Source organism: Taudactylus pleione, unplaced genomic scaffold (assembly GCF_031769625.1).
Source record: "Taudactylus pleione unplaced genomic scaffold, aTauple2 ptg000398l, whole genome shotgun sequence".
Taxonomy (NCBI): domain Eukaryota; kingdom Metazoa; phylum Chordata; class Amphibia; order Anura; family Myobatrachidae; genus Taudactylus; species Taudactylus pleione.
In genome coordinates, this window is record NW_028284800.1 from 6,909,767 (window position 1) to 6,935,408 (window position 25,642).

At 44.5% G+C, this 25,642-nt stretch overlaps 1 protein-coding gene across 2 annotated transcripts in view; it reads right to left on the reverse strand.

The window, feature by feature from the left end:
- The window catches only part of WDR86 (WD repeat domain 86), an 82,012-nt gene extending 56,576 nt beyond the window's left edge, over positions 1–25,436 (reverse strand). The window contains exons 1-5 of one of the 2 annotated variants that reach the window (XM_088446413.1): positions 25,047–25,436; positions 21,658–21,733; positions 19,995–20,309; positions 7,732–7,873; positions 7,015–7,435 (exon numbers count right to left, since the gene is read on the reverse strand). In XM_088446413.1, coding sequence (XP_088302539.1) covers positions 7,015–7,435; positions 7,732–7,873; positions 19,995–20,223 — 792 coding nt within the window. In that variant the 5' untranslated portion in view covers positions 20,224–20,309; positions 21,658–21,733; positions 25,047–25,436. Of the gene's footprint in view, positions 1–7,014; positions 7,436–7,731; positions 7,874–19,994; positions 20,310–21,657; positions 21,734–22,195; positions 22,281–25,046 lie in introns of those variants that run through there. The other variant, XM_088446414.1, reaches the window with a different exon arrangement.
- Between the last annotated feature and the right edge of the window lie 206 nt (positions 25,437–25,642).

The following is a 25,642-nucleotide window of genomic DNA, read 5'->3' on the forward strand; positions in this document are numbered from 1 at the left end:
ATAGGTAATTAAGGAAAAACAAACAAAAAACATTTACAACTTTTTTTAATGAACATTCTAACCATCTAAGCGTCTAAGAATAAGAAATGCACAAACACAACTCTTAAAGCTATGTGTACAATTGCTAGGAGCTTAGGAGAGAACATTGCAGAACTACATGCAATAGTGACAAGGGATGATCTCAACATTGTGGTTATTACAGAGGGCCTGATGCAGCATGGATCGCTATTGTGCTTATACGCACGCAACACAGCTGCTAATAAATGTTTGCATTCGCATTGCAATCACAACCTGACATAAGGACGCCCACATGAAACAATCAGTCGATTCCGTGCGTATTAGCAACTGCGTTCTTTGCTGAATCAGACCCAGAGTCATGAAGCAATGAAAAACATGACTGGGACATAGCTATTCTCTTTATCCAGAAAGGACAGAAAAATTGTAGGATGGACAGTAATGTATGAGAAAAAGTGTAAACGCTACTTCAATACAAAATATTGAGGGAAAAAAACTGAGGCCCTTTGGGTGATCCTAGAAACGGGTTAGAAGGCCATTATTTGCACTGGGGTGATCTATAGACCCCCCCCAGGCCAGGGGTAAGAATTGGACAGGAACTTATTACAGGACATCACCAATTGGCTTTAAAAAGGAGATGTAATATTCATGGGAGACTTTAATCTACCTGATGTAAACCGGGAGGGGTCTTTTGCAAGTTCTGCTAGAAGTTGGAACTTTCTAAATTCTTTGCAGGGAGCATCCCTCAAGAAATTGGTGAGGGAGACAACATAATACTAGACATAATACTCACAAATAGTGGCAGGATATCAGATGTAAATGTTGGGGAGAACCTAGGATCCAGTAACCATCAAACAGTATGGTTTAGTATAAGGTCAGGGACCAACTCATACCACACAAAATAAAAGGTGTTAGATTTTAGAAAGGCTGACTTTGCAGAGATGGGCAGATGTGTAAGGGAGTCTTTGGCAGATTGGAGGTACTTGGAAAGAGTGCAGGAGAGGTGGGAACAATTAAAAAGTGCAGCACTAACAGCAACAGACCTTTGTATCAAAAGGGAACAGGGAAAGTACCAGCAAAAGGAAGCTAGTATGGATCACAAAAGAAGTATCAACTAATGTGAAAGCAAAAAAGATGGCATATAAGTAGACTAATTTTTTTAAATAGGGACATAAGATAGTGCACCTGAAAAAGGGCCATGGCTTCATGGGGAAGGGCCAGGGTAGAGATAGGGGAGGCCAGGAGATGCTGGGGATAAAAGAAGAGGAAGCTGCAAGGGAGAATGATAAACAGGAAAATAGACAGGCCCAAACAGCGTCCTCTGCCCTGTCGCTCCACCCTAGTTACGGCCCTGTCTAGATGTGCAAAGGCTCAGGCTGGAGAGAAAATGGCTCAGTCTGTAGGTAAAGGGGGTCAAAACTTTTTTTTTTTAAGCATATAAGTGAAAGGAGAAAATCAAATGGAAGAATAGTAAGACTGGTGGAGGGAGACAAGGCAATAGCAGATCATCGAAATAAATATTTTGGCTCAGTATCATTACAGAAGGAGATGGGAAAGGGTGACAGTTGAGTTGCAAGGACATTCATACTAATCAGGTAGATGAAAGTATATTTACAGAGGCGAAGGTCCTAAAAGAACTCTCAAAATCAAAAGTGGAGAAATCAATGGGATACATCCCAGAATACTTTAAAGAGCTTAGAGGGGTGCTGGTAACACCATTAACAGAAATATTTAACCAGTCGCTAGTTATAGAAGTAATTCCAGAGGAATGTAGTCCCACTGCACAAAAGTGGAAGCAAGGAAGAGGCAAGTAACTACTGACCAGCGAGCGTTACATCAGTAGTAGGGAAAATAATGGAAACACCGTTAAAGGAAAGAGTTGTGGATACCTTAAATCCAGCAATTTACAAGATCCCAATCAGCATGGATTAACTGGGGGGAGATCATGCCAAACACATTTATTGACTTTTTTGACTGGGTGACTAAAGTAATAGATCAAGGGGGGCTGTAGATGTAGCTTACCTAGACTTTAGTAAGGCTTTGGACACAGTCCCACATCACAGACTGCTAAATAAACTCGAAAGTGTGGAATTGGATTCTAAAATGGGTGAATGGATAAGATCTTAGTTGCAGGGTAGGAAACAGAGTTGCAGTAAATGGAGTGTATTCACGGGAGGGAAAGATTACCAGCAGAGTACCCCAGGGGTCTGCACTTGGACTAGAGGATGTGCCATTTTTGCTGGATTTGGCTCTGTCTCATCATCCGGTTTTGGATTTGCCAAACCGCTGTGACTGGTTTTAGATTTGCATTTTTTTTTCAGAAATTGACAAAAAAAAAAAATAAATAAATCTAAAAATCGCATTATTCTGTTCCTAGAGTATTATTAACCTCAATAACATTGATTTCCAGTTGTTTCCAGTCAATTTTGACTACCTCACAGCTGGGTGGAGACGACAACTTTTACGCACACGGTCTGGGGTAATACAGCGTACTGGGGTACAGTGCACAGTGCAAACAAATACAACAATTTTTATTTTTTATACCTGGCAGGTTGGCTCACACTGCGTGGAATCAGAACGCTTTTACTCACACGCTCTGGGGTACTACAGCATACTGTGGTGCAGGTGTGCAGAACAGTACAAATACAACAATTTTTATTTTATTTTTATTAACTTTGTTTTTTAAACTTTTTTTGGAGAAAAATGTCACATTGTGACCGCAGTGGGTGGGGCCTGTGGAGTCAGAGCAGCACCACTGTGATGGAATTAGTCTAAGGGGACTGGACACAGCTTGTGGGTGGACACAGCACTGCCCCTTAGAGATGGAAGCAGTGACATCACCACAGCCCCTTAGACATGGACACAGCGACAGCACAACAGCCCCTTATAGATGGACACTGCCACAGCAGAATACAGGACCCTAGAGATGGACACAGCCCCACTTTGACACCGCAGAGCGGAGCATGCAGAAGCGTGACTGGACTGGAGTGAAATGGCGCCGAGTCCCGGCCTTCCGCTCCTTATATGGAATCCGATGCCAGGAGGATGACGTTCGACCTCGAACTGACATCTGAGCCTGGGGGGAAACCCTGGGCCAGGACTCGGATGCGGCTCTGATTAACTAGTTTGGAGCAGTCCAGATTCAAGGTAATCCGGACCGCTCATCTCTAACTTGGACCAGTGCTTTTTAATATATCTTTGTTGGTGACATTGCAAACGGTATTAAAAAGGGAAAGTATGCCTTTTTGAAGATGACACAAAGATAGGGAAACAGCGCAGACACACCAGGAGGGGTAAAACAAATGACTGAGGACCTAGGTAGACTAGAGGAATGGTCAAAAACAGGGCAACTACAGTTTAATGCTGAAAAATGCAAAATCATGCACTTGGGTCTCAAAAACCCAAAAGGTTGAATATAGTATCAAGGGTACTCTAATGGACACTATAGAGGAGGAAAGGGATCTAGGAGTCACTATTTCAGGTGACTTAAAGGCAAGTGAGCATTGTAACAAAGCAATGAGGAAGGTAAGTCAGATGCTTGGTAGCATAGGGGGAGGAATCAGTAGCAGAAAGAAAGAAGTAATGAGGTCAATGGTACGTCCTCATCTTCAATACTGTGTTTGGACGCTGTATCTCCAGAAGGATATAAATACATCAGAGACTGTACAAAGAAGGGCAACTAAAATGGTGAATGGCCTACAACACAAAACTTACCAGGGAATACTAAAATATCTTAATAGGTATAGTTTGGAGCAGAGAAGGGAAAGAAGGGACATGATAGAACTTTCAAATATAAAAAGTATAACATTTATCAAATAACCACATAACTCAACAAGTGAAGTGACTGGATAAGAAATGGGGAGGGATGTACTTAGCTTCGCATACGCGATGTGTTACATCCCACCTCTCATCGGTTAGCCTACATATCGTGGTTAACTACCGCGATATGTACTTAAAATATCGCAAAGGACAGCTCTCCCGATAAGAGAGAGGGACTTCCGGCTTTGGCTCCCGGAGAGAGGGACTTCCGGCTTTGGCTCCCGGAGAGAGGGACTTCCGGCTTTAACACCCAAAAGTCCCTCTGATGTCCATCTGCACATGCTCAGAAGGACACGAGTCATCGAGGGTTATGGGAGAGAGCAGATTGGACCCATCTCAGGCAAGATGTCCGAAGCCCATAGGCTTCTATTGGGTAACGCCACCTGAAACAGAAAATGCGGTTAAACCCCCGAAAACTGCATTTTCAGGGGTTATACTGCATTTTACCCTTTAGTACATCCCACCCATTATGAGATAAAGAATATTTGTTCAGCCGACATGCCACTGCAGTTCTGTTATACTCCTTTCACACATACACCAAAAACCCTGTATTTTGCCGGGGCATGCGTCTGTACCCAGGTCTTGGCTATGTGTGAATAGATCCGACCCCAGTCAGATGACCTGGGTACGCGCCCCTGTTCGGTACCAGGGTTTTTCCCAGGAGCAGTCTGGGTCACATGTAGTGTGAATAGATACAACCCGTGTTTTTAGACCCACGTTGTTCAGAAGTGTTTGATTGGCTGTTTGGTGCACCTGCAGATGACAACAACTTAAGGCACTGGACCACATAACAGGGAGCACATGCAGCAGATGGGAAAGACCCGGGTTCAGTGTGAATGCGTTTGACCTGGGAATTTCCCAGGTTTTTGATGTAGTGTGAAAGAGGGTTGCAGCTGAGACCCAGATTGAAGCCGGGGTGATAGACTCGGGACGGAAACATCTATTTCCAGAGTCTTATGTGTTAAAAGGGGTATAAGAGAGTCTCTGTTCCCCATTCCACTAAAGACAACTGAATCTCCTCCCACATCTTTAGGGCAGGATGGGATGTGGTACAAGTCAAAAAGCTTAGAAACGTCCTTTGATATCACCAGCCTTACTTTTGAATCAATAGCCTGTGCAAATCACCAGGTCTACAAGGCTGTCATTCACAATCTGTCTGCTCAGTTACAAAAAGACATCTCTCTTAAAATAGCAACCTGCTGCAGCTCAGGGAAGGAAAATATGTACATATTTAAAGATGAACACTCCAATTATCTCTTATATATTATTCAGCAATACAAATCCTTTGATATACAGTATCTTAACTTGCACTAAAAAGGTGTCCTCATATACTGTACCTATCGTCCTTACACCATACGGCACGAGAACCCTGGTGCAACTCAGATGCTCCGACACAGGTAGCACAGCTAACATTTCACTACATACTTTGTCTTAGTCACATCATATCTACATACAAAGCCGCTCGCAGTGTACTAGAGACGCCATGCTGCGTCTTTTGTCGCAAAGGAATAGGTATAACATGCTCAAAGTTGCAGACTCAGCTTAATGGAACATGGTGGGAGGAATAGCTTTGTATAAGAGCGTATTCAATTAGCTGCAAAAAGTCCTGGACTTTTCGCCTGTTGTACTTTCCGCTGCCTTCGCCTGTTTGGGATGCAAATTCACGGGCACGTCCCCCGAGTTTCACCCCAATTCAATTGCAGAACAGGCAAAAATGGAAATCGGCGAATGCATAACAGGCGGAAAGTACTGAATAGAATGGGGGAATCAGTCTGTACCCCAAAATAAGACGCATTGACTCTGGAAATCATTACAGATGAGTACTATTAGCCCTAATAAATGTACTTTCTGTCCTTAAGTTGGCTTAAAAGCTTTCTAGAAGCTTTTTTTTTATAAAAGTGGTGAAGAATGATAGAAAACAGTAATTTTTGGTGAAAATAGTCCAGTCAAATTTGGGGTACTTGAAAACGGGTGCTAGCATATTTTTGTTTCTCTAAAGTGCACTAAAAAAAGTGAAAAATCCACCTTCTGCATTCACCTGCAATCCTAAAAACACCTGCCCCATCCATACAGTCCCCCAAGAAACCTATTTTGCTAGTTTTTATCCTTGTCCTCCCACTTTTTCATTATCGCCCCAAAAATGGCATGTCTTTTTTTGGGGTGTTCTGAGGTAATTTTTATTTTTTTTTGCTGATTTGTCCTTTGGGTTGTCCAAAGGGTTCTGAATCAATTCCCAACATTTGCACCCCAAAATAGAGATTTTGCACTTTTTTCCGCCTGCCATTCATCGAAGATACTTTTCCGCCTGTTACAGTGCATTGAGTTTCCGCGTAGGCGAAAACGTTCTGGAATTGAATACGGAGATAACACAAACGCGAAAAGCGGCAATAGGCAAAACTTTTTCCCCGCTTTTCGCCCTATTCAATTCCATACCACGCAAAAACGGCATGCGGCGAATGCAGAAACAGGCGGAAAGTACTGTTGGAAGTGGGGAAATCAGTCTGTACCCCCCAAAAAATGCATTAACATAAAGAATCAATGTACATGCGTACTAATAGCCCTAAATAAATCGTTTGAGCTACTTAAGTAGTTTAAATTGCTTCCTATTAGCGTCTTTGCATAAGTGGTGAAGAATGGCATAAAGCAGGATTTTTTGTGGTGAAAATAAGTGGTCCAGTCAAATTTAGGGTACTTGAAAATGGGTGCAAGCATATTTAAGGGTTTCTAAAGTGAAACATTTCAGAAACCACCTGCTACATGCTTCTGCAATCCCAAAAACACCTGACCCATCCTTGCAGACTCCCAAGAAGTCTAGTTTATATGCTTGTCCCCCCATTTTTACTTTTTCGCACCCAAAACAAAAGTACTTTTTTTGGGGTGTTCTTCGTATTAATTTATTTATTTTTTAGAGATTTGGCCTCTGGAGGACTGACAAGGGTTCTGGGTAGTTTCCACATGTTTGCACCCCAACATAAAAATGTTTCACTTCTTTTCACCTGCTATTCATAGGCGAATCTTGTTCACCTATTACACTGCATTGAGTTTCCGCTTAGGCAAATTCGTCCTGGAATTAAATATGAAGATACTTTGAAAACAGGCGGAAACTTTTCACCAAACTGCACTTTTCGCCTCTAATTGAATACAGGTCTAAATCAGAAACAGGATTATTGCATATCTTACCTCTAGGCAGATAACAGATCCTTGATGATCTTTGAATACTTTAAGCTGATCCCCAGTGACCATGTTCCATCTCCGGATAGTGTAGTCCATGCTGCCTGAAAACAGCTCCCTGTTGGGTGCGTCCAGAACAATACATAGTATGGCTCCTAAATGCCCCCTTAATGTTTGGTAACAGCATCCACTGAATGCTTCCCAGATTTTCACTGTGCAGTCAGTACTTCCAGTTACCAGGAATTCCTTCTCTTCTTTCCCTTCTATGTCTGATGCCTGCAGGATATCACTGGATGAAAAATGTGCTAGAACCAGGACACAGTTCCTGTGGCCCTGAAACTCCTGAAGGGGTCTGCTAGAGTCAATGTCCCAGCATCGAGCCGTTCTGTCGTAAGATCCACTAAATAAAAAGTTCCTGGTCACCAGTATCCTGTGGGAGGTTAATGTGGATAGAAAACATAATAAGTATTAACATACAGTTTTTTATATGGAGGTACTTTATCAGATTATAGACTCTAGAACATACTGCCGATTTATTAAATGGATAATTCAGTCTTGTATTTTAACCATAACCATTAAAAATGTATATAGATCTCATTATGGCCGAGATGTACTAAAGGGGGAAATTCTGTAAAATCCCAAAAGGTCTCAACAATTTATACATGTCATATTTGAGTGACAGCTTGTTTACATTACAGGAAATACACTAGGAGACCCATTACCCACCTGTTAACAATTGATGTATGCCCTGTGTACACAGCTAGACACTGTCCCGTCGATACCTCCCATTTTCTCACAGTGTGATCAGCACTGCACGTGAAAGCCGACTCATTCTCCAAGTGACAAAAGGTGATGTAGCTGCCATGTCCTGTGACCAAATGTTTTCAAACAGAACATCGATCATTGTGAGAACTTGAAACAATTCAAACTACAATTTTAAAGAGCAAGCACTTTTTACAATCATCTAATGTGGCTGGATGTATAGTCATTTCTAAACAATGCATCTCCCAGTAATTCAGCATCATGGAATCACTAGTAAGAATATGGTTATAGCAATAATCTGTAAAAGATCCCGTTTAATGCCACATGTGCTATATGGGATTGGGTATGGGATACCGGCGCTCGGGATACCGACAGGGTTCAGATACCAAGACTTTTCGGTCAGTATCCTAGCCCTCCTTATTCCTCCCTCCCTGGTGCCTAAACCCAACCTCCCCCTCTAGTGCCTAAACCTAACCCTCTCCCTAACCCCAGTACTTACTGTCGGGAAGCCGGCACTGGGATTCTGACAGGTGTCAGGAACCTGGCTGTCAGGATTTGACCGGATCCCGCTTTATTAATCTTCTGCATATATACTCAGTGAAAGTGACATACTTGTGCCTTTTCTAGACTGAGATGGAACTAAGCATTTTTATTCCCCGAGAATAAAGTTTTGTAATAACGCCCTTCTAGTAAACCATCAGGCCACGCCTTTTGTGGAGCGATATTACTGAAATTAGGACACACGGGGCGATATTTGGCATGTGAAGGGGCCTACAATAATTTCCACTAAACAAAAAAACTTCTAGTTTGCAACAGCTCCGAGGCAGAGAGGTGAACCTGGGATCCGATTGTTGGAACATCAATACCATATATGCTTTGGAACCTAATGCAGAGGTGGGCGAAAAAATGTAGGTACTGCATCTTATTACGCAGCAGCAGATCTGAGAAGTTATGCAAATGTCGCAGTCAAACTCTTTTGTAAAAAGATGCCCACTGCCAGCTTCTCAGATCTGCCACTAGTGCCACTGCCACCAGTATTGGACGCACATCACAAACAACAGTCGCATCATCGAACCTCTGAGAAACCCTATGGTTCCTCAGAATGTCTGTCACAAGTAAGATGCCGGGGCCAGTGACACTAAGTGCGAAGACGCAGTCGCTGGCTGTGACACGGCCCTGAAACAGTCGCAACACACCTGCATTTATGTCGCCATTCATCCATTACCTCCCCCAAATGGTCACTGCCTGTCAAATACCCTGCGTCCCAATCCACACTAAGACCATTGCGGCATATGCACAATGCGGCTCCAATGCATATTGTGTAAATGCCATAGCTTACCATATGGGGTCCCTTTTACTGGGTCTTGTGGTGTCACCTTACTGCCATCTGTGCAGGGCCGGATTACAGGCAGGGTGACAGGGGCGGTCGTACCCCCATACCCTGTCCCCTGCCACTACTACTAAGACCAGCGGGGTACAGCATTTAGCTGTCTGCTGTGGTCCCCCGCGGGAGTCTATGGTGACTGCAGCCGGGAAGCGCTCGCTGAGCATTTGGGCTCAGAGAGCGTCGCTGCTCCGACCCGCGGGCAGGCTGTACGGCAATGCAGGGGTGAGGTAACGCTGCGCAGCCCCACGCCTCAATAGCCGCACCTGAAGCCCACGGAGGTGAAAAGAAGAGAGGAGCTGCAGCCTCGGGTCACTGCTGCTGTGTGATGGAGGGCGAGTCAATTAATGTTTTCTTTCTTATTTTAAGTGTGGTGCTGCTGGTGGGCTGGTTGTGGGGTACACTTAAATTAAATATATTATACACACACTGTGTGTGTGTGTGTGTGTGTGTGTACACACACTTGTATCACTGACAGGGGCCCCTACAAGTTTGTTGCCCAGGGGCCCCCACAGACCTTAATCCGGCCCTGCATCTGTGTCTCCGCTGGCCACCGGCGATGTCCCTAAGATCTGTGGTCACTAAACCTGCAGTTCTGCATCATGGAACGGGATCACATGATTCACCCTGACAATCTAGTCTGCAGCAAGGGTGTCCTATTTAAACCAGCAACTGCTGACTGTACATTGCCAGTGCAACTTCTCTTCCTAAAAATCAGGACTTTGGCTCCTGCTTCTGTTTTGCATTCCTGCATTCAGTTACAGGTACCTGCTTCAGCAATTGCTACACAGTATTATGCACCTGTCCCAGTTGCCTGCTCTAGTATTGTCTTCTCAGTATGTTTTCATACTCAGCGTGTTCCGGCACACCTGCTTCAGTAATTTGTTCACAACATTTTGCCTCTGTGCAATCCAGAAGTATTGCTTCAAAGCATATAACACTGCAGTCTGCATCAGTTGTGCTTCCAGCAGCCAGTCCCAGTGTATTCTTGCAGCCTGCTTCATTTGTGCTCCAGCACCTAGTTCCAGTGTTTCCTGTAGCCTGATTCAGTTGTGTTTCCGGCACCTAGTTCTAGTCTGCTCCAATATATCCTACATTCTGCAGCAGCCATGGGGTATTCTGCAAGCCCAAACCCAAATCAACAAATCCTTAGTGTCGTGACAATATTGCTACTGACCATGTGCATCCCTTTATGATCAGCTAACCCATCTCCTAATGACTACTCCCATCATCAGGACACCACACCTCATCTCAAGCTGGTTACACAAACATGACAATGAGTTCAGTGCACTCTGAAACCCTCCATCATTACCAGATCTCCCACAATTACCAGATCTCAATACAAATAGAGCACCTTTGGGATGTGGTGGAATGGGAAATCCATAGCAGGAATTTTTATAGGACCTTGTTGAATCCATGCTATGAAGAATTCATCCTGTTCTGGAGCACAGGCAGGCCCTATCCTGTACTAGAAAATAGGTTAGACCATTGGGAAGTCACCATCGAATATTTGCGAGGCATGTGATTATCACCTGTTGACCATTTGAAAAAGTGATGTCAACATGTGATGATGGCAAACTGGAGATGCTTTTGCCATTTGATGACCGTTTTGCATAGGATCAGAAACATTGATGGCAACCAACAATCGGTTTCCGATGGCCATCTCTACCAGAAAGGTGTATATTATAAAATGAGTGTGTGTCTGACTTCTGTTTGAGATTGGCTGCTGAGGACAAATAAAACACACTGGGGGAGATTGAAAGGTAAGACGCAGGTAAGATATAAGTGGCAAGTGGTTTCCTTCTTTGTATGTGTCCCATCTGCATTGCGCAATGGTTACCGCACAGAGGGCCTGATTCAGATATTGATGCAAACACGTATTTTTCGCAGCATCTTGGTTCCTGCGGCCATTCCGAGCCTTAGGATTACTCAGAACTTTGCTAATCGTCTGATATGCATCTGTGTATGCAATCAGCGGCGGGAAGATTTTCGCTCAGCCGATACGTACAAATTAACAGTGGCGTCATTAGCGTCCATCTCAAGCTCAGAGACGTAGATCGACATTGCATGCGGATCCATACAATTTTGACGAGCATTTTTGGGTGGTAGCTGGGGGGAAGAGGGTGGCTGCCAGGTGCAGGTATGTCGGCGTCAGCGACTGGGTCTAAGGACTGAGACCAGTGGCCACGTTCAGCCGGACATTGTGTGCCTGCCATAGAGCTGGTGCAATGTCCGATGTCGTGGCCAATGGTGCGCAAATAGTGCGTCTTTGCATCAGCGGATTCGCGCCACAGCCAGTGGGTGTCTCAATAGGACCTCTGAATCACCCCCACTCAGTGCTCAAAGTGGGAATTTAAAGGTGGGGGTATGGAGATTTGAATCCAGACACCCCCCCCCCCCCCAACTCTCACTCCAGTGGCTGTCCTGCACTGGATGACACCCGGTGCGGTCACCACAGAATAGTGAGCGCGGCTACCCTTTTAGCCCCTGCTTTTATCTCAGCCACTGCACCTTTCACTTACTACACATCTACCTGCCTGCTTCCCCTTCTCTCACCCCCTGTCCCTTTCTCTAACTGGCTCCCCCTCTTTCAACCCCTCTACACCACTAACTGCCTATTCATCTCTCTCACCCCCTGCCCTTCTCATTAACATATTCCCTCCTACACCCTCCCCTCTTACCTCTAGTTACACTGCAGCTGGAACGGAGCTGGGGCCTGGAGCATTGGGTCCCTGCTGAAATGCAGTTTAATGTCCACCGCGGCTGCCAGCCAATCCCGGCTCGCGGACCAGCTCACCGGGCGGCTGGATCTGTGAGCCAATGCGAAGCTGCCACTTGCAGCTTCTCATTGGGTAGCGCTCTGTGAGCCGTGATTGGCTGACTGTCAGTGCCGCTGCTTACTAGTGCAGCGTAGCCGTTACCCGAGGCTCCTGGCTCCATGCCAGATACGTCGCTGATAGAGAGATGTGTCCCCAGCGGGACACATCTCCACACTTTGCTGTTCCAGCACTGGGATCCCATACTAGATCCCAGTGCTGGTTCACCTTCTGCCGCAAAAACGAAGTGGCGGTGGGAAGTGGCGGTATGTCATACTGCCCCACTTCGACCACTGCCCCCACTTTTACAGTAATTTTATCAATAGGCTGTAAATAACTGACCTTCCTTTAAAACATCTGTAACTGGACAATTCCGATTGTTTCTATCAGAACAGTCCAGTCTCTCTCTATGGCTACAGATAGAGGGCCTGATTCAGACCCGCTCGCGAGCGCTAAGCACTCACAAGCGGGTCGATGTTGGCCCAGTGCGCATGACGGAGCCGGCTCCGTCGTGCGCATGCGCGAGACCCGGATAGCGACGGACAAGCCGTCGCTTCGGGTCTCGTACCAAAGGGGGCGTGCTGTCGATGCTGAGTGACAGCATGCCCCATTTGGTGGGCAGGCCGGGGGCGTGGCTGGCCAGACGGAGACGTTCCAATGGGAACGCCTACCGTCTGGGGCCGGCCCCACTGACATCACCAGTGATGTCAGTGGGAGTGCTTTCGGCTCTGGTAGAGCCGAAAGCGCTCTAGGGCTTGCGGCAACGAGACCCTACCACAAGGGTCTCGTCGCAAGCTCGACGGTCGCAATGGTCTTGACCATCGTGACCATCTTCCTGGCCGCTCGTTATAGCTGTGGGTGGTCACCCACAGCTATGCGAGCGGCCAGGAGGCCGCTCTAAAAAAAACAGAGGGACTGTCCTGATTCAGAGCGTGCGCTCTGTCAGAGCGTCCAGCTCTGAATCAGGCCCAGATTGTGAATAACTGTCCTCCTTACTCAGATATATCGATCAATTGGCAGCCAACGTGCAGCAAAGCAAGACTTCAGGCTGATGTCCTATTGCAGATATCAAGGTTCATTCAACAAAAACAAATATTTTAATTATTTTCATGAGTCAAACTCTTGTGAAGTGCAGTTGCTTCTGCGTTAGAAGGTGATGGGAACTGTAAGAGTTGTGTCTGGGTTCCTAGCATTACAGGGAACTCACATTCCTCAAAATGATTTGTCAGCAGGGAAAGGTTCTCAGTGGTGAGCAGAATGGATTATTTTGTGCTTTTGGAGTATAAAATAAACTATATACACACACAAAAGTGTTCCTCAAGTTTGAAACATTATAAAGAGCAACTGGATCTAGGGGCATGCCACATAATAATCATAGCAGAATTATAAACTATAGCTTTCACAAAACAGAGTTCATACCTTAACTCACAGTGACCACTTCACCCCTGGCAGCCTCTGTGACTGTCTTGCCAGTGGTGCTGTATATTTTAAGATTTCTGGAGTACTCCTGCCTGCAATTGACTCACGCAGAGACACTACCATGCAGCCAATATAAACTATTTCAGTTTATAAATATAAATATTAAGGGTCCACTTCCCCATAATGTGTCCATGCATAATTGAAAGGTTTAAAGGTTTACTATTACTTGTACAAACTATTTGGAATGATGCTTTGTTGTATAAGAAATGCTTAAACATAATTTGTGTTAAAAGCTCTTGAATGGCTGTGAAATTTGTTCACAGGACTACAAACATTCCTCACCCCCAATTCCCAAGAATGTTAAGGGCAAACTTGAGGCTTCCTGGTTTTGGGGGGAGGGGGTCTACTTAACTGCGTGTTTGGTCATATCTGGGAAGGGGTAGATGAATCAGTAGGGAGGTAGCCTAAATTGACCCCAAGGGTGTGACATAACGTAAGTGTGACCCAGCCAGCCGATTCCACCAAGATCAGAGCTGGCTCAGAACAGCCACCACCAGGAGACAAGACCTAAGGCTAGGTAAGCAGGTAAGTTTGCTGGAGCTGGAGGCGATGGGAGGGTGTGCTGCGAGATGGGCAGTGACGGTGGAAGTATGTGCTGCGAGGTGGGCATTATGTATTGTGAAGGGCAGTATGAGATGTTGTAAGGGGGGCAGTATGTGGTGGTGCTGTGATTGGGGCATTATGAGATGTTGCGAGGGGGGCATTATGTGGTGGCGCTGCGAGGGAGCAGTATGTGGTGGTGCTGTGAGGGGGGCAGTATGTGGTGGCGTTAGCACAGCAAGTGGCGAATAGATGCCAGACACATGCAAATGTTGTCTATTCACTGAAGAGAGGGATTGGGATCCCATCTTCATCATGCTGCTGGGCATGGAGCTGCTGGGCATGCGGGGGCGTGGCTTGCAAAGTTCCTTAACACCTCTATCAACCCCCTCTTCCTCTTTCGTGGTGCTCTCTCTGTCATTTTCTTCTGGGTCCGTCCCTGGATGCACATGAGAAGCTTTATCTTTGGAAGGAAGGAGAGAACATATTTGGATGCCAGGATCAGGGAGAAACAGAAGGCTATCACAGACATTGGGAATGTATAGGAAGAGAGGATATCAAGGTGGTGGCCATGTAATAGTGGGATGCGGTTTATTGTGCAAGATTAAAAGAGGAAGTTAAAGAAACTAGGACAGAGAAGTTGGAGAATGATGTACTTAGGCTGTAAAGTAAAAGGATTGTGGTGGTCCAGTGGGAAGATAACATTCTGCAAAACGCATACAATGCAGTTTGAGAAACCAATCATGTGAGCATCACAGGGTAGTTATGTTGGGGGTGAGAGAACCATATAGGTATTGGGGCAGAGTCAGACAGATCTCTGTGCATGGCCGCAAACGGCAATGTTGGCACATAGTGCAGATGCTAATTTACACGTCTGTTCTATTTTAAGACGTAACTTGGCCGGATCTGACTTTCCGAAAAATTGGGAGTACCAGGTCGGGATCTGGGCGGCGACAATGCGATTGCACAGAACTGCCCTGACTTATGGGAGTGTCATGGGGATGTAACTAATGCTCCGTGCAAGTCGTGCGCACGGATCTCTTGTACCTAGCATGGGGCTAGTGCATGTACTAAGGGTGACGATTGCGGCAGGTGGCCCATCCTCAATGGGCAGTGCCGTTTTAAAGTTGCGGACTCACGAAACCCCTCGCATTGGCTGAACAGAATCTTACATTAGCATAAGAGAATAAATAAAGTTCTGCGGCTGCCCGCAACTACATCCACTTTGGGTGCGACTCAGTCAGCTCCATAGTATTCTAAAAGCAGCGTACTGTACCAACCGTAGCGTTAGGCTTTGAAATGAGGGGTAAGTTCATACCACAAAAAGAGGGGTCGGCAAGAGCAGCAATATCAAAGACTCAAGGAGAATGCGTGTTTGAAGAGGGAAATCATGGGCATAGGTTAGATCATCAGGCATTCTACTGTGCTCATGTGCAGGAGGCAGGAGCAGATGTGTGACACTATTTGAGGTTTGAAACATTCCTGAAAGTTGTTTGTGAAGTCAGAGACCACAGGGGAGGCTGCGTATCACCTGCTGCTCTAGTATGCAGGGTGGACAGGGGGTGAAGGTGGCTGCAGGACTTGAACAAATACATACTAGTAGCTATAGGAAAAGATGAAAGACTACAGAAATGTTTTCAGCTTGTCAGTATGGTATTCAAGATGTAGGGAGATGTTAATGAAAATGAGAAGTTAATGACATTACGTAGCACATTTGTAAATGGGTAAGACAGACAATGTAAAGAGAAATGTGTTTAAAAACTTGATATTACTGTAAAAATGAAAGTCAAATAATATATCAAGTTAAGAGGTAGTATGTTGATAATTTATGGTTACAGGGGTACGTGTTGGAGGACTTATGTAGACTTTGCTTACTGTTAGTTCAACTTCTTTGTAGACGTACTCTCTCACAAATTACCGCCAATGAGAAAATGATAGATATATAGATAGCATGAAAGCATGTAAGACCCACTGATCAATGTTACTTTACTGCAATTTAGTTCAAAAGTATATGATGGGATGTTGTGCATCCCATCATATCACCCTCTATCACAGTGACCAAAATACACAGCTGACATTTTAGGGGAATGATAGCCATATACCAGCATACAAATGCCGTTGTGTGAGGTCACGTGCCTACTTTGTGGGGCGCTTATTAATCTACAGGTCACAGATCTTCTGATGATAAAGCAATATAGATAGTGTTGTTCCTGCTCTGAGCGCACTCATGCACCCAGTATTACACCCACATGCAAAAGAGATTTAGGGGGAGATGTAACAAGCCTTGTAAAGAGTTGACAAATGGAGAAGTTACCTATAGCAATCAATCAGCTACTTAGTTGCTATGGGTAACTTCTCCATTTGTTAATTTCTCCACTCTTATACTTTTTACAAAGTTTATCCCCCTTAGGTGGCCATACACGCTACAATTATCGGCCCGATCCGCCCGATATCCGCGGATCGCCCCGATAATTGTAGCGTGTGGGGGGGGCAACCGAGGGTTAAATATTGCTCGGTCGGGCATGACGGATTGTCCAGCATGCCCGTCCAATGCGATATTTAGAGGTAATCTGTCGGCTGCATCGGGCAGTGTATGCCCAGTCGCGGCCGACAGACAGACATTTCCTGTGTTCCTTCCCATGGAAGGAACAGGGAAATGTCTCCTCCCCCGCGGGCGGAGCGCAGATGTCGGCTAATACACTGTGAGAGAAATCTCACAGTGTATGCCGGGACATCTGCGGCTGGCAGCCGGCCAGACAAAATGTCTGTCGGTCAGGGGCTACAAGAGGGATAGAGTACTAATTAACGGTCTGCCACCCCCGATTTCCCTTCTTACCTGTCAGCGGCAGCAGCCTCTGGCTGAGAGGTACACAGCGCCCCCTGTGCCACACAAGGCACCACAAAGCATAGTATATTTTTTATTTTTTTTGTAAGGGGGGGGTGGCCAAGTGTCCACAGTTAGGCCACACCCCCTACAGTACCCGGGCTTGGCCACCCTCTCTCTACGGCTCTGCTAGTGTTTTTGTGGAGATGTCTAAACGAGATAGAAAAGTTGGAGATATCTCATTGATGGGCAAGTTCCCTGGTTAGCAGGTGACGTTATTCTCTTTTTATCCAAAGAAGAGACTTTTCTCTTTGTTTTGTATTTTTTGTTACAGTAATGCTGGTAATTGGGAGTCATACTATACTTTTAATGAGACAGCTCCTATACCATCCAGGCAAATTAATGCTGCTGCGCTCATTTAAATGCATGAAACTACCAAAGTAATACAAATATTCAGACACACAAAAATGACACGTAATAGAAACAGTCCAGGGGGTTTACTTACTAAGCTTTGGGTTCTAAAACCCGGTGCTTCCAATTGTATTTATGCCTGGAATTTAAAAGAGCAATGATTTTACTAGCGGATGTCCAAACTTGCCATGACCATGCCCCCGACATTAGATGGCCATACTTCCTTTCGTTCATGACACTGGCATCTACCAGGTCAATGTTGGAGAGATAGACCAATGTATCGGTGATATGTCAATTGCATTACTAAGCAATAACTGAACATAAGCGTTACCCAAACACAGGGACACCCATGTTTAACGCAGGAGATATCCACTTACAACATCAAAGAAATGCGCACTAATTAGAGACCCCCTACATATAGACCACCTTGATTACAAGTCTAGAAACAAAAACACAAAGATCCATGACATTGAGCCAGACTGCAATAGGAGCTCTGCTGACTAGGACAGGACTTGGATTTATACTGCAGCAAAAGCAAGAGTGTGATCTTACCCCTAGGAAAGGGCCCCAGGGGTAGTCTATTGTTACACAGGAGCGGAAGGTTATATTAAGGGGTGTTGTCCAAAAGTGAACATCCTTTTCAACAGTTGTATATTTTCTTTACCAGCAAAGTCTTAACACGTAGCTGGCCTACTTTTCAAATGAATTACTGCCTTAAAATATTTTGAAATGGCCGTTTCCCCATGTATAAAGAACAAATAAGTATTGTGGCTATTTAAGAACACTATAATGCAGGCGAGACTGGCAATATCTCCTACATTCAGTAAACCAAGCTTGCAGCAATAGTGAATGGCGGCTGTAATAGATTTTATTTATTGAGGCAAAAATGCATTAGTTTATGAATATAATACAATGTTCTGGTTTGTCTTGGCATTCCTATACAGCTCTGTAAAAAAGTTGCTAAATAAAGTTTTAACCCTATACTCAATTACAGACAGCTTAAGCCATACATCTAATACCGCATACGATATAGAACATGGTTGGGGAACGTTTTGAAAAATATAACAGTATTCGCGGGCCTGGTACAGGATACGCCCCCTCCGTATGACGTCCCACGGGGCAGGGTCACAATCGCCAGTGATTACAGCAATGTCAGGAGCATCCTGAAGATGCTCCGGGGAGCTGTAAAGGCAACGGTGTGACCGTCTGAAGCGTCGTAAAGACGCTCCATGCAGCACTGATTCATAGATTCTGGCTGCAGAGTGCCATTCTAGGCACCCTGCTAGCCAAATGAGGCTGGCAGAACAAACCTCAGAGGGCCAGACCAAATGATTCCACGGGCCTTATAGGGCCTTATACGGCCCCCGGGCCTGAGGCTCCCCATCCGTGATATAGAGCTATAGATCCATATGAGATGTGACAACGGTAAAAAGCTGACATTTCAGTAAACGTATTACAGCCTTACTAGTCTTGGCACATGTATGAATCCACCAATCCACACAGTACACCTCTGCAGAGCAAGTCTGCAAATCTGTCAGTAACATCTACTTGGTCTGCAGCAAAATGGGTGTATTATTTAACTTTATAATTCACAATATTTAATATATTAAATGTGAAATTGTGTTATTATAACTAAAATTGAAGCCATCTCTCCCCACAGCAGAATCTTTCAAGCCAGATTTGTGCCTTGGACCAGTAGCGGAAGAGAATGTAGCATGAAATACTAAGTCTGTTTATTTCATAGAACATAGTGCAACAGACAGCGTGCCGATTCTCAAAAGCAGCGGATTACTTAAGACATGCTTATTTTGTTAAATAAATTGCTCCCTTTACACCACTGCCAAATGACATGTTGGCGTTTGCCAACCCTTGCCTGCTTCCTTTTCAGCCACTGAGCCCTAGAAGTGCTCAGATGATTTAAATATCCATGTAATTACTTTGGAGCGTGAGCTCATTTGTCAAACCTTGCTTCTCTGTCAGCGCCAGAAAAGAAGGGGACGTGGTGCCAAGATGGTGTCCTGGCAACAAAACTGAGTAAGACTGGATTACCACTTGCTCCAACTCTAAATCCACAATACTTCATAATGATAACTATTTGTTTGATAGGATTTGGACCACCAGCATGTTACCGAGACATACATGAATGTGGTTGGGGTGTGGCATAGGAGTTCGGCATTCGGGATGTTGACATGATAATGTCGACATGGTCTGAATGTCAACATTTAAATGGTGGCAGGATCTCATAGTTTGACATGTCAACGTTCACAGTGTTGGCACTGACATAATGTTAACATGTTAACATTGAGAGTTTTGACAGTAGTCTTATCCTAATCTTAACCACAACCTAAGCCTAACCGCAGCCTAACCCTAACCACAGTCTAAGCCTAACTGTACGCTAACCCACCGTTCATTTGTTCATAATGCAGACCAGCGTTATGTCGACATGTATGTCGGGCATTATGAACATGTCGGTATTCAGTATGTTAACAATCAGAACCATTTGACATTACAGTATCAACATTGTGAATATCAACATAGTAACTACCTTCGGTTGGTATAACAGTGTGGGGCTGATTCTGATTTGGGAGCAAAGCAAAAAAAAAAAAAAGAAGCTAATTTTACTTTGGGAAAACCATGTTGCACTGTAGGTGGGTTAGAGTTACAATGTTGGGAGGAATGTGTCCTAGCTGCACTCTAAATTGCAGTATAAAAAAAGTATTTATCTACACGGGACATTTACCTTTGAATTAGCAGAGCAGTAATGTCCACTCACCTTGCAGCAACCTACAGCACTGGTTATCAGATGTCCTCCACAAACGTGCAGTGCAGTCCTCACTGGCGGTCAATAGGTGGCACCCATCTGGGCTCAAACTAAGCCAATTGATTCCTCCCTTGTGATCTCTGCAGACTTTGATCAGAGAGTTGGTTGTGCCACAAGTGGAGCCACCGCTCCCCATTCTCTGGAGCCCTGCATGGGCAGTGGCAGACGGGGGTGGACTCATGGGGTTCACCACACAGATGCGGAAAGATGCGAATGTCGAATACTGAATATTCTACATTATGAGTAATGTTGCAAAGGCACCTGAAACTGTTCAAAAGTAAAAAGTCAGTAGTGATGACTTCAATTATAATCAAAGAGACTTTTCTAACAATAAGGTTTGCACAAAAGGTTTGTTTTTACCCATATAGTACTTCTACCATTGCCATCATTATTATCATAATGCTTTTCCTTCTGCTGATCAATTCATTTTAAAGAATTGATCGTCAGAAAGTACCTTGGGGCAAATTTACTAAAAGTCGATTTTGGATCTAGTTTAAAATCGACCGATTATGGACTCCTGTGGGTCTATTCAAATTAGACTATTTACTAAGAATCGTTTTTGGTTCTATTATGAAATAGCTGGTGATGTCATTTCTATTTGAAGTTCTAAATCTGATGAAATCACACTCAAATAGATGGGGTTTTTTTTTGCTTGAGTCTGTTTAATCTAAGGTCGTTTTAGGGGGATGCAGCACCCTGCCCGACTTTAAAACGCTAAAATGCACCCTGTCCTTATGGCGGCGCCTCACTGAAACAGTCGGCCATATGCCGTCTTTACCCGCGGGCGGCAGTGTCCTAAAGGGGGGGGGGGTTGTGGTGACCGTCGGGTGAATAGACGCCGTGCACATCCGCACGGCATCTGTTCGCACTGCAGGGGGATCTTTGGGGCTGCCCAGCATCTCCGTGAGTGCTGGGTATGCCCCCCTACAGTGATGAAAAGGGAGCGCATCTTAAGGACATTCCCCTTTTTATGAATGACCACACCAACTTTTCAGGCACACACAATAGTGTCTATATAATGTATATATATGCATTTATATTTATATATACACACATCTTCTATCGATGGAGGCCCCCACACGTTTGTTGCCCAGGGGCCCCCACAGTCCTTAATCCGGCCCTGACCGACCCTGCAAGTAGTGATGCTCTTGCATGACAGGCAGCCTGCGGAGGATCTCTTCACACTACAAGATGAGGCTCTCCTTGTCTTGTGAGACAGAGCTCCCCCCGCACGGCTCCCAGGGTGACAAATGGGGGAAGTGGCTTGCGGGAATGGCAGGCATACACACGAGGCCACTCCCCTTGCCACAAGGCAATGTTCTATCTTCCTCCGGCACGTGCAAAGATCCTGTTCTCGATTACTAAAAAGCCCACCTAGGACCAGAGATTTTTCCAGGGTCACTGTCTATTCCCAGTTCGCCCCTGGCGATCACCACCCCTCTACACAGATCACTCAAAAGCTACATTTATTCGCTTTCTATCCTTAAACAACCCACTGACCCTTACACCAACATTCCATTGTGACTAAATCACATAGCCTCACTAAGCACTTTTTCCCCATTGCAATCTGTTTGGAGCAATATGTGACATTTAACCTCATGCATTATTCTCTTACCTCTGTCTGTTTGGTAATCCCCAGTCTTGTTTTTTTGTATGGTTTTATTCCCAATTGAAAATCGCTGCAGGTTATGCTGGTAGGTAGATAAAGAAGAATAAAAATAATAAATTAAGAGCCATACAGCATCTAGTTTATCTAGCTGCTTATCCTGGCCTGCCACAGAAGGAGAGTGTAACACATTGCAGAACAGAACAATGCTATCTATGCAGGGGGCTGGGAAGGGAAAACTGCAGTGTCAGCACAGTGCAGAAACTCAGCCAATCTACTCCCAGCTCAACTTTCCAAGACACATAAAATGCAGCCTCCCTGTGATTAGTATATATTTAAATAAGTATGGGTTATTTGACTGTTAAAAGACAATACAAGTAAAACATTTTGACTGACGCACAGACAGACAACCTGAGGTTCCCTGATTGTAGTGGAACTACAAATCCAAGTATACTCAATTGTAAAGCTCTACAGAATATGCTGGAACTATATAAACGCATGTTAATAATAGTAGCGCTCTGACAGGGCTCTTGCTTTAAAAAATTACATCATTTTAAAACTGCAATTCATAGAATAGGCAAATGATCTAGAGTAGGGTGAGATCTGTGCCCCGATACATCGCTGTAGATCAGTGGTTCTCAAACTCGTCCTCAGGACCCCACACAGGTCACGTTTTGCAGGTCACCCAGCAGGAGCACAGGTGCAGTAATTACTCACTGACACAGTTTAAAGATCCACAGGTGGAGCTAATTAATTAACTGGTGATTCTGTGAGGAGACCTGGAAAACATGCACTGTTTGGGGTCCTGAGGACAGAGTTTGAGAACCTATGATGTAGATGACTGCCTGTCATATAGCTGATGTGCATTAATTATTTGCAACTCCTTCATTAGAATATCCAGGAAAGAGGCTTGTGATGCAGCTACACCCATAGGAGCCTGCTCTGTGGGTGCTGTAGGTGCATGAGCAACTGCAATATTTGTGCTGCCACTATCCAATTAGGTGCGAGTTTAAGAATGAGAGTTTGTTTCAAGAAGCACGCATACATCGCACACCAGAAATATGCAAGATCCAATTATAAATGGCATTTTGTGGTAGTTGCAGTGAGAATGTGTGACTCTTCTACAAAATACAACCTTGGAAAAGTACATGAAAAACCGGGGAAGCCATCCTGGACCACAGAAAAGTGACAACTGACATAGCAGGAGCATAGAAAGTACTTGAGGTTTTGAAAAGGTATCAATGTGATTTTACACTTTTTATTTATGGTGGCAAAATTATAGCAAGCGTTTTTCAGCAAATTAAAGTCTTTCCAACATTTTGGGGTACAGAAAAATGTCTGTATTTTTCAGTATTTTTATAAAAGTTTGTAAAAAGTTGGAATAAACACTTTGTTTTTATCCACAATTTCAAAAATCCCTTTCCCATGAATACAACACCTCCACATCATTTACTCCTCCACAAATCTGTACCCCATCATTTAACCCTTTATTGAGCTTTTAAAAAAATTCACCTGAAAACTAAAGGCCCCCATACATCAGCAATTGATTGCAGCAATCGTGCAATCTGCAATCGATTGTGTATAAACATCTTTCCCTTTTTCAATCGATTGCAGAATTGCCACAATCGATTGAAAAAGGGAAAGATTTGTATACACAATCGATTGCAAATTGCACGATTGCTGCAATCAATTGCTGATGTATGGGGGCCTTGACATGTCTTTATTGGACAAATTATGCGATTTAATCCCCTCCAGGTGCATAATTATTAATTGGGAGAGGTGTAACAAAGGTTCTGTACTGAGTCTCGTCATGTCTACCTTAAAATAAAGTTTCAACTGTGTTGGAGGTGCGCACAAAAAAAAACATGAATTTCCCCATGAAAAATCAATGTGAGTTTAGAACTGAATTGCGAGAACGGCTCGCAGGACCCAACTCACACTTAGGGCATATTCAATTAGATGTGAAAAGTCACGTACTTTTCGCTGATATCGCTGGTTTTCCGTGCGAAAAAGTATCGCGCGCGTCCCCACTTATACCTGTATTCAATTAGAAATCGGCGAAAACGGCACCCGGCGAAATGCAAACAGGCAAAAAGTGCTGTCAGATTTGGGGAAGTCAGCCTGACACCCCCCAAAAGATGCACTAACATTGGGGATCATGGTAATGCCCCCGAATAGTCCTGCTGAAGGTATTTAGGGTACTTAAATGCTCTCAATAGCGTCTTTGCACAAGTGGTGAAGAATAGCAATTAGCAGGTTTTTTGGTGAAAATAACTAGTCCCAGCAAATTTGTGGTACATGAAAATGGGTGCAAGCATGGTTAGAAATCACAAAAGTGAGGTTTTAAATAACTTGAAAAACGCACCTTCAGCAAGCACCTGCAATCAAAAAATAAACCTCCCCCATACTTACAGACCCTCCCAAAGTCTATTTCGCTCGTTTTTAAGTTTGTACCTCAATTTTGTACTTTTTTGCCCCCTTTTTCAAAAGTAAAGTTCTAATTTTTTTAGGAATTTTTTGACGCAGTTTACCTTTGGGGACCTGTTCTAAGAGTGCAGGGTGGTTTCCCCACCTTTGCACCCCAAAACCGCAATTCTGCACTTTTTTTGGCAGCTATTCATTCATAGGCGAAACTTTTCCGCTGGGTACATTGCTTTGTGTTTTTGCAGCCGCGAAAAGTCTCAACAATAGAATATGGAGATAAGTTTCCACTGGCAAAATGACGTTCCCCGGTGAAACTTTTTCGCAGAAAACGGCTTTTCGCCGCTAACTGAATACGGCCCTTAATAGGATTGGGCCCTTGGACTGTGGGGTACCTGAACACCTCCAGTCATTTTAAATAGTGAGCTCCTATAGCTATCTACCTCTATGAGAAAGCTGAAGAACCCAAACACACCGCTGCTTGGGTTGATATATAATTGACATAAAGCATAACCAGTGATATCTTTAATTCCTATAAAAAGCTCCTGAAACAGGAAGAAATCAGTGAAATAATTTCACAAATATTAATAAAATAAGCATCTGCACATGTATTAACTAAGGTGACTACCAGAACCTTTTATTCTGAGTACCAGTGCTTTTTTCCAAAAGACAAAAAAGCACCGAGAATCCGAGAATAATTGATATATTGCATTAAAAAACATATAGCATGAATGTATCTTATAGCATATATTATTTAACATAACAAACATATAGCATACATAACAGAAAATACACATAACATGAATGTATCGTAGCATAAATAACACCTAGCATAAAAAAGCATATACACATAACAAATAATCTATAGCTGCTATATCACCGTGCATAAAGACATAAAAGGGGTGTAATAATCACAATTGGAAAACAACAAGGCAGCCCCCCAGCACCACTGCTGCTAATGGGACTTCACTATTTACCGTCACTTTGCTCTCCAGCCTCACCGCGATGTGCTATGAAGGAGGCGCCGGTCACATCGCAGGATCTCCCCCGTGTCATGTATGTTGCACAGCGTCTCACACATGCACAGTACCGCCGGGATAACCCAGTGCAGCAACGGGGTCTAGATGGTATCTGAGACGGAGCCTGACCGCACTGTGTTGGGAGAGAGCAGCGCCCCTGTGCTATTATATCTCCCGCTGCTGCACGCCTTCCTGGCCGGAGCCTGGGGGGTGGCTGTGTCCGGGACAGGACAGAGTAGCGTCAGGGAAGCTGCCCGTGTGAGGGGGGGTTTGGAGGAGGAGGCGGAGTGGCCATTGCAGCTCCCAGTAACCCGGACCCCCTCCTAGGGTGATACCACCCCCCATAGAGCTGTCACTGACCGGACAGCCGCTCACCACGGCCGGAGCTGCCATACAAAGTGCTATTTATCCTGTGATTTTATACTTTGTCAAATGTAAAACAGGAGAATTTGAATTCTCTAACAAAAGTGACGAGTTGCAGTTGCTGATATTATTAGGTGAATAATGAATTTATAACATGACATGAAATATGTTAATGGTAGAAAAAAAGCCCT